The sequence below is a fragment of the Salvelinus sp. IW2-2015 genome, linkage group LG1, assembly GCF_002910315.2.
Source record: "Salvelinus sp. IW2-2015 linkage group LG1, ASM291031v2, whole genome shotgun sequence".
Taxonomy (NCBI): Eukaryota; Metazoa; Chordata; class Actinopteri; order Salmoniformes; family Salmonidae; genus Salvelinus; species Salvelinus sp. IW2-2015.
This window is the reverse complement of record NC_036838.1, coordinates 40,358,639-40,371,843: the sequence shown is the minus strand read 5'-3', so window position 1 is coordinate 40,371,843 and position 13,205 is coordinate 40,358,639. Positions and strand designations below refer to the sequence as shown.

Sequence of the window (13,205 nt, the reverse complement as noted above, 5' to 3'; positions counted from 1 at the left end):
GGGCCGGGAAACCAGAGGAGAGGACAGAAGAGGAGGCAGAGAGACAGCCAGGCCGGGGAACCAGAGGAGAGGACAGACAGAGGGAGGCAGAGAGACAGCCAGGGCCGGGAAACCAGAGGAGAGGAGAGGACAGCCAGGGGGAGGCAGAGAGACAGCCAGGGCCGGGAAACCAGAGGAGAGGAGAGGACAGACAGGGGGAGGCAGAGAGACAGCCAGGGCGGGAAACCAGAGGAGAGGAGAGGAGAGGGAGGCAGAGAGACAGCCAGGGCCGGGAGACCAGAGGAGAGGACAGACAGAGGGAGGCAGAGAGACAGCCAGGCCGGGAAACCAGAGGAGAGAGAGGACAGACAGGGGGGCAGAGGGCTCTTGGGACTGGTGAGGTGGTTGAACAGTCCATTACACACGCCTCTGTTCCCTGGGGTGCTGATCTGACACTCTATTTGCACACTTTCCCCCCTCCTTCATGAACCTGACAGCCACTTAGCAATACATTACTCAGAGGAGCTCAAACCCAGAGGCTGGGTAACCAAACTGTCATCATCGTCTCTGTGTTCATTCACAAAACTGACACATAAAGCAAATTCACACTCGAAACAGATAACAGAAATTTTTATAATTATAACATACAAATTCTTACATTTTGATTTAATGTTTTTTATTTCCTACTATTGTTTATATTACAGACATAGAAAAAAACAAAAAAATGTTGATGCCCAGGAGCTGTGACATTGAGAAGTGATACAGCTACACCTTCACTGATACGGTGGGTATTTTAAAGCAACCGTCAGTCTAACTCTCAATTCGACTCTGTCTGTGCTGAGTGGGGCTTGTAGCTTTCCACCTTTGGGGTCAGTTTGTCAGTAGCAGTGATTGTAAGTCAGTTCCTTGTCCCTCTAGTGTTTTTTTGCGGGATCAGAGGGCAGTTGGGTGCCAGTTTCTCAGGTGTGTGCCCCTGTACCACTCTCTCTCTATAGACCCTGTCCTGCCCAGTCTAGCTTGGTGAAGAGGTCAGAGTGGCGTCCACTGGGGTGGTCAGGGTTCCATGTCACCCCCAGCATCCTCACTGTTCATTTCCCTTCCATCTTGAGTGTGAAATTGCTGTCGGTGCGGCGCTAACCCCAGTATTAAGAGGTCAAATATTTCAATCTGATGTGTGCCTTTCTGGCTGAGGGAGTCTAAGAGATGGAGGGGAAAAGGAGAGAAGGATGGAGAAAGAGGTGATCACTGTCTGAGCCTGGACTGGCCAGGGAGGGGAAGGACAGAATTTATTTTCAAGTGAACTTCTCTAGGGCTGGGGTCTTCCACCCTATCCTACAAATAGGGAACAATAGCCTTGATTGACCACAATGGAGCCATCACTTATTTCCACATCCAAGTAAGTTTGAGAACACATTATAATTTACAGCAACWWCCTGGYAAATAGTTACAGGGGAGAGGAAGGGGGATGAATGAGCCAATTAGAAGCTGGGTATGATTAGGTGGTCATGATGGTCAGATTGGGAATTTAGCCAGAACACCAGGATTAACACCCCTACCCTTACCATAAGTGCAATGGGATCTTTAGTGATCACAGAGAGTCAGGTCACCCATTTAACATCCCATCTGAAAGACGGCACCCTATACAGGGCAATGTCCCCAATCACTGCACTGGGCTTTTTATACCAGAGGAAAGAGTGCTTCCTACTGGCCCTCCAACACCACTTCCAAAAGCATCTGGTCTCCCATCCAGGACCAACCCTAATTAGCTTCTGAGGCAATCCAGCAGTGGGATGCTGGGTGGTATGCTGCTGGCTGAAAGATGTACCACAATGGTCTGCAAAAATTAAACCCTAGCTCTCACTACCATCAAAATAATAACACTCAGTCTGCAACATAAAATGCCCAGTTGTATAAGGATTTTTTTTAACAAATAAAATCACAAACTTTGTTTCTCAACTTCTTAATCTCTTCTCAATTGAACGCTCAATCTTTGTATGAATCCTCTAAGAAAGCACTTATATGATACAAACATCATAACAGTCTAAGGTCTTGTCTCATATTTCCCATGGGCTAGACTTTCATCCCCCTTTCTCTCTATCTCGCTCTCTTTCTCTCTATTTTCCTCCCCAGACCACTTCCAGTACCACTGCCCAAATAAGGTGCATGCTCCATGCAAAACCCTCCTCTCTCAAGAATCTCTTGGGTTCAGAATCTCCCGAAACTTTGGATCTCAAACACAAAACATATTTTATTCAAAGGGTGTCCGTAATCACAAATAAACAGCATTTGTGGCAATGAGCGCAGAGCAGAGCTGGAGGAAAGAGAGAGAGAGAGGAGCCTATCTCATGCAGGAGCAGATAGCTAGTAGATATGATTCCCTTGATAAGGAGCCGTAATTTGGCTTTTAGAGATAGCTCCGGGGGCCGCTGTGCAGAGCCACACCACTGACTTACTGTGTACCCATGTGTGTATGTTTTTATCTCTGGGGTTGAAGAGCTTTTCATCTCTGATGATTTTCTCTCTTTTTTATGTATTTCCCCCAGAAGGTGAGATCACAAACCCACAGAAGGCAGAGTTGCATGTTTTAAAGCGATGGACAAAATACAAATATTTGAAAATGTATTTCATGGTAATTATGTCAAGTTTCATGGCCCTGGCACAGTACTGAGGCACAGCCTGGATGCCTTAATTTGTATAGAAATTGTAATCATTTGTTCATTTCAAGGTGAAAATTGCATTTTTTAATTTAAATTGTATCCTGCGTGATAGGCTATTATCTAGAAAAATTGTCTCTGTGTATGGCGGTCTATGCCCAGGRGTCACGCCTGTTAGGAGCCCACTTCTCCTGAGAAAGGACTTATGTACYTATCTRCTGACTGAATSKACCGAGTTTGTTCTTTACTTAGYGGCCGCCACTGTCTGCACTCATTTCCATTTTTGTTCTTAATATTAATTAGTCCGAGACCACAGCACAGATTTTAAATGTAAATGAAGCTATAGGCTTCATAGTGATTTTTTTATCTCTCCCATCTCTTAGATTTACAACTTCACTTGGCCTTTTTTCTCCCTCATCTCCTTTTCAAACTCCTTCATGGGAGGTTTGTGTGTGTTTGCATGCGTGTGTGTGTGCGTGCGTGCGTGTGTGTGTGAGATGTGAGGTGTTTGTGTGTGTCTGTGGGATGGATCCTAGAGGTGACGAGCAGAAAGCTACGGCTCAGGTACACAGCCTATGCTGGAATAATTACAGGATTTGGGGGATTATTATACTGTAAGTGCTTTCATGGTGACAGCTGGGAGCTTCTTTAGTCCCTGTGACGCATAAGCTCAAAGAATAAAACCCAGTCTTCCTAAAGCCTGTCTTAATCATTCCTCAGCATGTATCTACACAAGGCTTTGAACCCCTGCAGAGAATACTATTAGAATACTGTTTTCATATTCCAGATTAATCATCTATCATTATGGAATTTTGATTTCTTTGAACGTCTTATGACCATATTTAGATGATGTTTTGATGGTTATTTGTATTTTTGTTCCATAAACTTTCTGGGACCGATTGAAGGCAGAAGGTTTCCTCATGAGGGAGACCTCTCACTGGTTGTTTCCTTCCTACCTTCCCTTCTCATTCTCCACGCCTCTCAACCGCTCGTTCTTCAACTGCAGGTTTTACATTACAGCACGGCTAAGGTCCTAAATGAGATCTAAATGCCTCTATGACTCACTCTGGAAGTGTGTGGCTGGCTGGGCTGTACTGTTGCAGTGACTTCTCCATCCGTCCCTGACTGCCTCCTGAGTGATAGGGCACTTGGTCCTCTCTCTCCACTCTGAGGCTCAGGAGTTTCATTTCCATCCCTGTGATCTAAACAAACCCATTACCTTCAGCAGCCACGTAGCTCTGCACAGGGCAGGACTCAAGCCCCAAACCCTGGGCCAAGGGACTGACTGACTGACAGACACAGCCCAGAGCTAAGCCACCGTGGCACACCGCACAGCCACCTTCAATGGCCATACGTCTGTATTGGAGAGCTGTATAGTCAAGCACTCTGCACTTTATCTAAACCATTCCAGAGAGGCGAGGGGAATTGGCTCTTGTGGGCTCTGTTCATCCCCTGCTCCTGTAGTCAATCAATTAGGGGATCAAAGGAGGAGAAGAGTGAAGTGTCACAAAGCTTCTCCCACCCACAGCTGGCTGGGGCTGCCACCTAGTCCTTGTCTGAGTGACAGTAGCCCAGAGGAAAACAGCTGGGACTTCAGGACCATGTCAGACCAGAGGGAACAATCAGAACACATGCATGGGTTTGATCTGGACAACACAAACTTTAGGATAGGGTGAGGAAAGATCCTGATAACAAAACATATTGGAACAATGTCAGGACCTACTCATCAAGATTTAGTGGTATATTTATTTAACTGGTCAAGCACAAATTCTTATTTACAATGACAGCCTACTCAAGACAAACCCCAATTGTGGACCGCCCTATGAGATTCCCAAACACAGCCAGTCATGACACAGCCTGGATTCGAACCAGGTACTATCGTGACACCTCTTGCACTGAGATGCAGTGCCTTAGACCACTGCGCCACACGGGAGCCATATATGACAAATTTGTCTGGTATCAGTTCTTAAAAAATGTACTATAGTACAATTTCTTGTCCTCTTGTCTAACAATTTACTGAGTTTATATTTCAACAAATTAAATACATTAAATTAAAATCTTAACATAAATTCCACAAATTACCAATTCCTTAAATTCTCTCATTCTCACACAACTCTTTTTATTTCTCCTATGACAGATTTTCAAATTGACAATTTTTCCTCAAATGATATACTGTTATTCACATGTACAGTACCTGTTAACTGTGCGGCAATCTTTAAGCTGATACACTGTTAGCATTCTTAAGAATATTTGGCTGTGTCAAAACTACTTATTTGTTTCTTTGTTGTTTGATTCTAGCTGAAGGCTTGAGCCTCTAATTTTCAATTCATTCTTTGTTCTTCACCTTTAGGTTTGAATAACCACTGAACAAAACATTGTAGAATTTCATGTATTATATATTAATGTGTGATATTTGTGTTTTAATTGCAAATGAATGAATTAACTGCACAATATTCCTGTTGAGAATAAATATGCATAGAACACCATTCATTGTGTTTTCATAAACCACAGCATAATGAATTATAAAGAGGTAGGAACCCGTACTGTGTGCTGTACTTTTTTTTGTTGAAACGAACAAAATGTGTTAATTCATGTATGAGAATTGATCTAAAGTAGTCCTACCCTGCTGGTGATTTGTCCTTAATAATGCATTTTGAAAAAGGTATAATGGATAGTTCAGTTTGGTCTAGTGGTACTGTAGCATTGCCAAATCCAGACTACGTATTTGCCCTCAGAGATAAGGGTTAAATCCTTGAGTTCTCCATTTCACGACCTACAATATGTAACTCTCATTTATCCTCTCATTCGTTTCCCATCTGTCTCTATCAAGAAAACTGCATAATACATTAAGATAACGGACTGCTGAAATATGGAAGTGTTCCTAAATTATTGTATTTCATTTTAAACATACCTAAAGCGCTATCTACATGCCATTTAAAAGTGGTAATGGTAAGAGGCGCTTCACTAGACTTTAATATACAGCACAGCTGACAGTCCCAATGCCAACTGGATGGATTCCTCAGCGCTCCTAGCATACAACCACGATTTTCTGTGACTGTGTGCAATCATTAACAGATACCATTCCAGAGCATAGCATATGGGCCCCAGACAGACAGACAGACAGACAACAGGGGTGGAGAGGAGATCATAGCTGGAAAGTGTACAGAATGAATGACTTCCTACAGCTGTGTCTTGCAGCAGCCCTGACCAGCTCCCCCAGCTAGCACCTCTCTCCACTAGGATCTGGGACTGCTCAGCTCTCTCTCACACACACCGCTCACTGGGATGGAAGCAGAGGTGGTCCAGAGGCCCACAGAATGTAATACACACATGTGCGTGTGCCATGCATGCACATGTGTGCACTACACGCAGAGCAAGTGTGTATTGTAGGGAAGAGACAGGTGAAAAGTTCAGATGAATCCCCACCGGGCTGAATATTCAACTTCAAAGGGCATGATTTTTCTTACATAAAAAATGACCAATTTGAAATCTTATTTGACACCTTCATACTGTATTCAAACTGATATGAAACCTCAAAAAAGGACAAAGCGATGAATATTGTTTAGCTCTTTAATTGATAACAGTTACGCCAGTGTTACAGTCAACACACCAACAGGCTGAAGGTAGTAAATACCACTACTCTAATACTTCATACAGCAGAATAAATTATACCGTGGTAATATACACACATGTGGAACAGAAAGAGGATAAAGCAGAACACAGATTCCATAAAGCAAGTAAACAGGTCAGGAGTCAGGTGTTAGAAATGGATTTGATACGCTAGATGCGTAAACAAAAACAAAAAGTAATATTTGTTTTTTTATATACACAATAATGGTGCATCATTAAACAGAGCTTTCAGACCAGCCTGGTTTCAGTGCTTCAGTCATCATTACTTTTAGTGAGGTGTTCTCCACTGGAGATGTGTGGTCTGGAGCCTGGCTGTACACACACATAACCAGAGAACACACTGGTCGGTCCACTGTTCTATTCTGACTCCTTTCCCTGACAGGAGAGGTCCCCATCCTGCATGGCATTAAAGCTGTGCTGCTGAACCCCTGGACAATGTTTCACACAGAGAGGTCAGAGGTCAGGCAGATGTGTAATGGTCCACAGTAAGGTTTGCACTCGGATCTTGAGTCAATAAGATCAAGTGCTGGAATACACCTTGCAATGCTCCTGGCTGCACTTGTAGGTGTGGAATAATAGGTTTCCTCTGGTCACCATCAAAACGTCTCTCTCTCTCTCTCAACTAACAACCTCTTTTATACAATTATTAAATTTAGGAAGTTTAATGGAATTTTCTCCTAATTTAATATACAGAATTCCCTACTTAGCTTGGCTCAAAACACTGCATTTTGGTTTAAAGAAATTCATACAATATAACACAACCAAAAACAACAGAAGGAAACCAGTAAAGAAAACTATAAAATACATTGACTTCCGCAGATCCCTTGCTTAACTACCACTGAACATTGTTGTTGTTTTAGTATAAAACATACTCTTTATAAACAAACAATACACAACCTGCTACTGTACAATTTCCATTTAAAGGCGACAAAGGGCTAAATCCTGACTTGGAATATGCATACGTAACTCACTCCAACTTTTGCAAAAAAATTGCAAAAATCATACACAGATATAAATGAGGGATTGGTGTGAAAGTTCAAGTTAGAATTCAGCCCAACATAGTTTGTGTCAAAAGTCAACTATGAGTGCTACACAAATGTTTAATATTAGCTATTCTTTAAAAAATGTTTTGTTTTTGTACATTTCTGCGAGTGTGTCGGTCAAAGCAGGAGTTGAATGTCCAGGGGATTAGAAGGGGGTGGATCCGGTCGGAGCAAGACAGGGGCCAGCCAGGCCTGTTACCTGTGCCCTTTCACAATTGAAAGGATTATTTGATTTGACAAAGTGCATGTGAATGGCACAGTTTGCCTACTCTTAATCTCATCATGGGCAGAGAGGAATGTGACTGGCATCACTCAGCCATGCTGGAGGAATGTTTCAAAGGAATGCACACTTGATCCAAACCAACATGGTAAACAGCTACATGTCATTTTATGTCTTAATTAAACAAAGAAAATATAAAACCTGGCTGGTAATGAGAAGGGCCATTTATAATTAGCTTTGACACTATGTTGGTGTTGTTTAATCTCCTTCAATTGTTAAAGTCACATAGAGCTTTTGGGTAGGGGGTTTAGTCCTCCTGGCAAGGTCCATATTTCTAAACAAAATACATTAATTTCCCCAATCCTGTTTTTACGAACAATGCCCTCCTCCCCATGGAGTACAGCTAAGGATGGATGTTGGGAGGGGGGAAGCCATTGGCCGCCAAACCGCAGCTAATTCGCGGTAGAATCCACCCAGCTAGACTTCCCACTGAGTGTCCAAGTTCTTTAGGAATGTCAAGTTGAATATGAAAGCGGGAAGGTCAAATCGCTCACGAACATTAGAGCTCAGGGTACAGGAGGAACCGCAGCCTGGAAAACAATCAGCTTCTCTCTCTGACTGGATCGACACACAAACACACACACGCATGCACACACCCCTGCAACCCACCACATCACCTCAGTCATCTGCTAGTATTTCACACGGAGAGAGAAAATAACTATGAAGGGAATAACAAACAAAAACAGAATCACATTAATCATAATCGTAACAGCAATAATAATATTAACAATATTGATATAAAAAAAACAAGAGTGATAATCATTTGAATGATATTGGTTTAGTGAACTATTATCAACAACAAGGTCAATGTACATTTGGAAGTGGCTCTGAGTGTTGTGCTGGACTGGACTGCAGTGTGCACCCAGAGGGCGCGTTCTCCATACTGGCTGGGGCCATCATCTCTGGGTTGCCTGGGCAGAGCCAATCAGGGAGGAGGGCACAGAGGAGTGGCAGAGCCACGGTTTAGGGGTCTTGGGGTATAGGATCGGGCTGCCTGTTGGCTATCCATGGAAAGGCAGTTCTAATGACAAGTCCTCTCGTAATCAAGAGGCAAAAAGACACTCTGACATACACAGAGATATCCTGACTGCCTGCAGGGTGGGGAGAGAGAGAGAGCTGCAGTGGTTAGGCTGCAGGGAGGGTGGGGAGGGAGAGAGAGAGAGCTGCAGTGGTTAGGCTGCAGGGAGGGTGGGGAGGGAGAGAGAGAGAGCTGCAGTGGTTNATTTTGTCTCAGTGTTCAGTTTTTTAAAATAAATAATCATGAACACTTCCCACGCTGCGCTTTGGTCCACACCTTCTTCATACGACGACCGTTACAGTTCAATCCCAATTCATCACTTTACGCACTACAGTATGTCCCTCTCATTGCCCCTGTCATTKATTTCCCATCTGTCTCCATCAATAAAACTATGTAATACATTACGGTAATGGCCTGCTGAAATGTGTAAGTGTTTTAAAATGAATGTATTTCATTGTGGATATACCTAAAACGCTATCCCCATGCCATTTAACAGTGGGAATGGTAAGAGGAGCTTTGCTACTGTAATATACAGCACAGATGACAGTCCCAATGCCACACTGGACGGATTCCTCAATGCTCGTAGCATACCACTGAGATTAGCTGTGACTGTGTGCAAACATTAACAGACACCATTCCAGAGCACATGGGCCCTAGCCAGACCCAGACAGACACAGACAGACAGACCGACAGAGAGAGATCATAGCTGGACAATGTACAGAATGAATGACTTCCTACAGCTGTGCTCTGCAACAGTCCTGTGCAGCTCCCCCAGCGTGTACCTCTTTCTGGGACTGTTCAGCTCTCTCMTGCTCTCTCTCTCAGACAATGCTCACTGTGATGGAAACAGACATGTTCCCTGAAGCTCATAGAATGTAATACACATGTGCGCGTGTCCATGCATGCACACGTGTGTACTACACTATACAGAGCAAGTGGGCATTGTAGGGAAAAGAGAGGTGAAAAGTTCAGATGAATCCCCATCAGGCTGAATACTCATGATACACATTTTTCTTACATAAAAAAAATGACCAATTTGGACTCTATGTGACTTTATATTGTATTATTGTACTTTGATACGAAACCTCAAAAAGAACAAAGCACAGCACTGGATCTGTTTTAGAGCTTTAATTGATAACAGTTACGCCAGTGTTACAGTCAACACACCAACAGGCTGAAGGTAGTAAATACCAATACAAGTTCCCACTACTCTAATACTTCATACAGCAGAATAAATTATACCATGGTAATATCCACACATGCGGAACAGGAAGGGAATAAAGAAAAACACAGATGCCATAAAGCAAGTAATCAGGTTAGGGGTCAGAGGGAAGGTGGGGAGAGGAAGAGTCATAATGATTTAAATATCCAAATGTCGATTAACGCAGGTGTTAGAAATGGATTTGATACACTAAAAGCATTTAAAAAAACATTTTTTTTATATACACAATAATGGGGCATTTTTAAACAGATATTTTAGACCAGCCTGGGTTCAGTGCTTCAGAGTCATTACTTTCAGTGAGGTGTTCTCCACTGGAGCCTGGCTGTACACACACATAGCCAGAGAACACACTGGTCGGTCCACCATTCTATTCTAACCTCTTTCCCAGAAAGGAGAGGTCACCATCCTTCATGGCATCAAAGCTGTGCTGCTGAGCCCCTCGTCAATGTTTCACACTGAGAGGTCAGAGGTCAGATAGATATGTATGGTCCACGGTAAGGTCTGCACTCAGATCGTGAGTCCATAAGATCAAGTGCTGGAATACACCTTCCAATGCTCCTGGCTGCACAGGTGTGGTATAATAGGTTCCATCTGGTCACCATCAAAACACATTGGTCCGAGACTCTCTCTCTCTCTGTCTACTAACTTAAATCCACTCAGTTGAGTTTCAACCTCTTTTATACAATTATTAAATTGAGGAAATTTATTGGAATTTTTTCCTAATTTTAATATACAGAATTCCTTACTCAGCTGGGCGCAAAACACTGCATTTTGTTGAAAGAAATCATTACAATATAACACAACCAAAAACAACAGAAGGAAACCAGTAAATAAAAAATACACTGACTTCCGCAGATCTCTTGCTTTAACTACCACTGAACATTGTTCTTGTTTTAGTATAAAACATACTTTTTATAATCAAACAATTCACAATCTACCCGTCTACTGTATCATGTCCATGTATATGCGACTAAGGACTAAATCCTGACTTGAAATATGCATACTTAACTCACTCCAACTTTTGGAAAACAATCACACACTGATGTCAATGGGAGTTATGCAAACGTACCTCAAGTTAGAATTCAGCCCAAAATAGATTGTGTCAAAAGTCAACTATGAGTGCTACACAAATGTTTCATATTTGCTATTCTAAAAAAATGGTTTCTTTTAGTACATATCTGTGAGTGTGTCGGTCAAAGCAGGAGTTGAATGTCCAGGGGACTAGGAGGGGGGCGTATCCAGTCAAAGCCAGAGAGTGGGCCAGCCAGGGCTGTTACCGGTGCCCTTTCACAATTGACTGGATTATTTGATTTGCCAAAGTGCATGTGACTGGCACAGCTTGTGTAATCTTAATCTCATCATGAGCTGAAAAGGAATGTGACTGAGTTATTCAACCATCCTGGAGGAATGTTTCACAGGAATGCGGACTTGGTCCAAACCAAAGTGGTAAACAGCTGCATGTGCCTTTAGAAAATGTCTTAATTACCCTAAGAGAATATAAAAGGTGGCTGGTAATGAGAACGGTAATTTTGAATTAGCTTTGACAATATGTTTGTGTCATTTAATCTCCTTTACTCTCTTAAAGTCACATAGAGTTCTGTGGTAGACGGGGTTTGGGGGATAGGGGGTTCAGTCCTCATTGGCAAGGTCCATATTTCTAAACAAAAAACATGAATTTCCCCAATCCTGTTTTTACAAACAATGCCCTCCTCCCCATGAAGTACAGCTAAGGATGGGATAGCTGTTGGGAGGGGGYAAGCCATTGGCCGCCAAACCGCTGCCAATTCCCAGTAGAATCCGCCCAGCCAGACTTCCCACAGAGTGGCCAAGTTCTTTAGGAATGTCAATTTGTATATGAAAGTGAGAAGGTCAAAACGCTTACTAAGATTAGAGCTCAGGGAACAGGCAGAGGAACAGCAGTCTGGGAAACAATCAGGTATTGTATACTATGATAAAAATACTATAGTATTCACTGTAGTGTTTTTGTGGACTTTACTGTAGCATCTACAGTAACATTTACTGAAGTATACTGTAGAAATTACAGATAACTATAGTACTGTAGTAAGAAAAAAAGTATATACTATATGAATAAATGTTGTGTTTTTGGGAACTGTAGTATACTGTATAGTTTAGAAGTGGAAGCTTTCTCCTTGTAGGTAGGTAGATCGGGGGTCTGAGCAGTAGTTCAGAGAGTCTACTGTCTTCTATAACCTGTAGGGGACATAACATATGTTCTATACTTGGCATGTAGGTTTTCACTTATGGGTGGCACAAATTACAGTGTGGGGGGGGGCAGGCCATATGCAAATTAAATACTGTAGTTTTTACTAAAGTTTAAAAAGTGTAGTGTTTTTGCAGACTGTACTGTTTTTCCTGACAGTACTGTACTATACACTACATATTTTTTTTCAGATAATAATGTAGTATCTCCTATAGTGTTCTACAGTATCTTACAACTTTCTATAGTAAGTACTATACATGGTCAAGGGATACTACAGTGTGTAGTATAGTATTCTACAGTATACTACAATTTACTGTAGAATTCGATAGTAAGTACTGTATTATTCTATAGTAAACTGTAGTATTTTCTCATGTGGGAGCTTCTCTCTCTGACTGGGCCGCCACACGCATGAACGTACGCACACATGCACACACACACAGACACACTCTGCACCACACTACACTGTATCACCTCAGTCATCTGCTAGCATTTCACACTGACAGAAAAAAGAGCCATGAAGGGAATAAAAAACAAAATCACATGAATCATAATCATAACAGCAATAATAATATAAACAATATTGATATAAAACAAGAGGGATTATCATTTGAATGACATTGGCTTAGTGAACTACTATAAACAACAAGGTCAATGTACATTTGGAAATGGCTCTGAGTGTGGACTCGACTGCAGCCAGGGGGCGTGTTCTCCATGCTGGCTGGAGCCAATGTCTCTGGGATGTCTGGACAGAGCCAATCAGGGGTGAGGATGGCACAGGGGAGGGGCAGAGCCAAGGTTTACACAGCCTGACRGCCTGGCTGCCTGCTGGGTGGGGAGAGAGAGAGTGTGTGCTGGTGCAGTGGTTGGGCTGCAGGGTGGGGGGCAGCAGTAGGGTGGTGTATGTACTGTAGGGGGGTGTTGAGTTTAGACTGGGTAGAGCCAGGCGGAGGCTGGGTGTTTCAGTAGGCCTGTCCCGTCTCCACCTGCAGCAGTCCCAGGACAGCAGAGTGGTCTCCCAGCTTCATCCTCCTCTGGGTGGACAGACTCACGTTCTTAGCCAAGTAGTCAACTGCAGCTGGAGAGAACAGACACACAAAAAGTCACACATTTGCATGTGAGGGATATACACACACACACACACACACACACACACACACA

General features: G+C 42.9%; 1 protein-coding gene across 3 annotated transcripts in view; it reads right to left on the bottom strand.

Annotated features, from left to right (window-relative positions):
- Positions 1-12,965: 12,965 nt before the first annotated feature.
- pax7a (paired box 7a) overlaps positions 12,966-13,205 on the bottom strand; it is a 59,247-nt gene continuing 59,007 nt past the window's right edge. For all 3 annotated transcript variants that reach the window (XM_070444899.1, XM_070444903.1, XM_070444905.1), the window contains exon 10: positions 12,966-13,122. In XM_070444899.1, the coding sequence (XP_070301000.1) occupies positions 13,007-13,122 (116 nt within the window). In that variant the 3' untranslated portion in view covers positions 12,966-13,006. The remainder of the gene's footprint in view (positions 13,123-13,205) is intronic.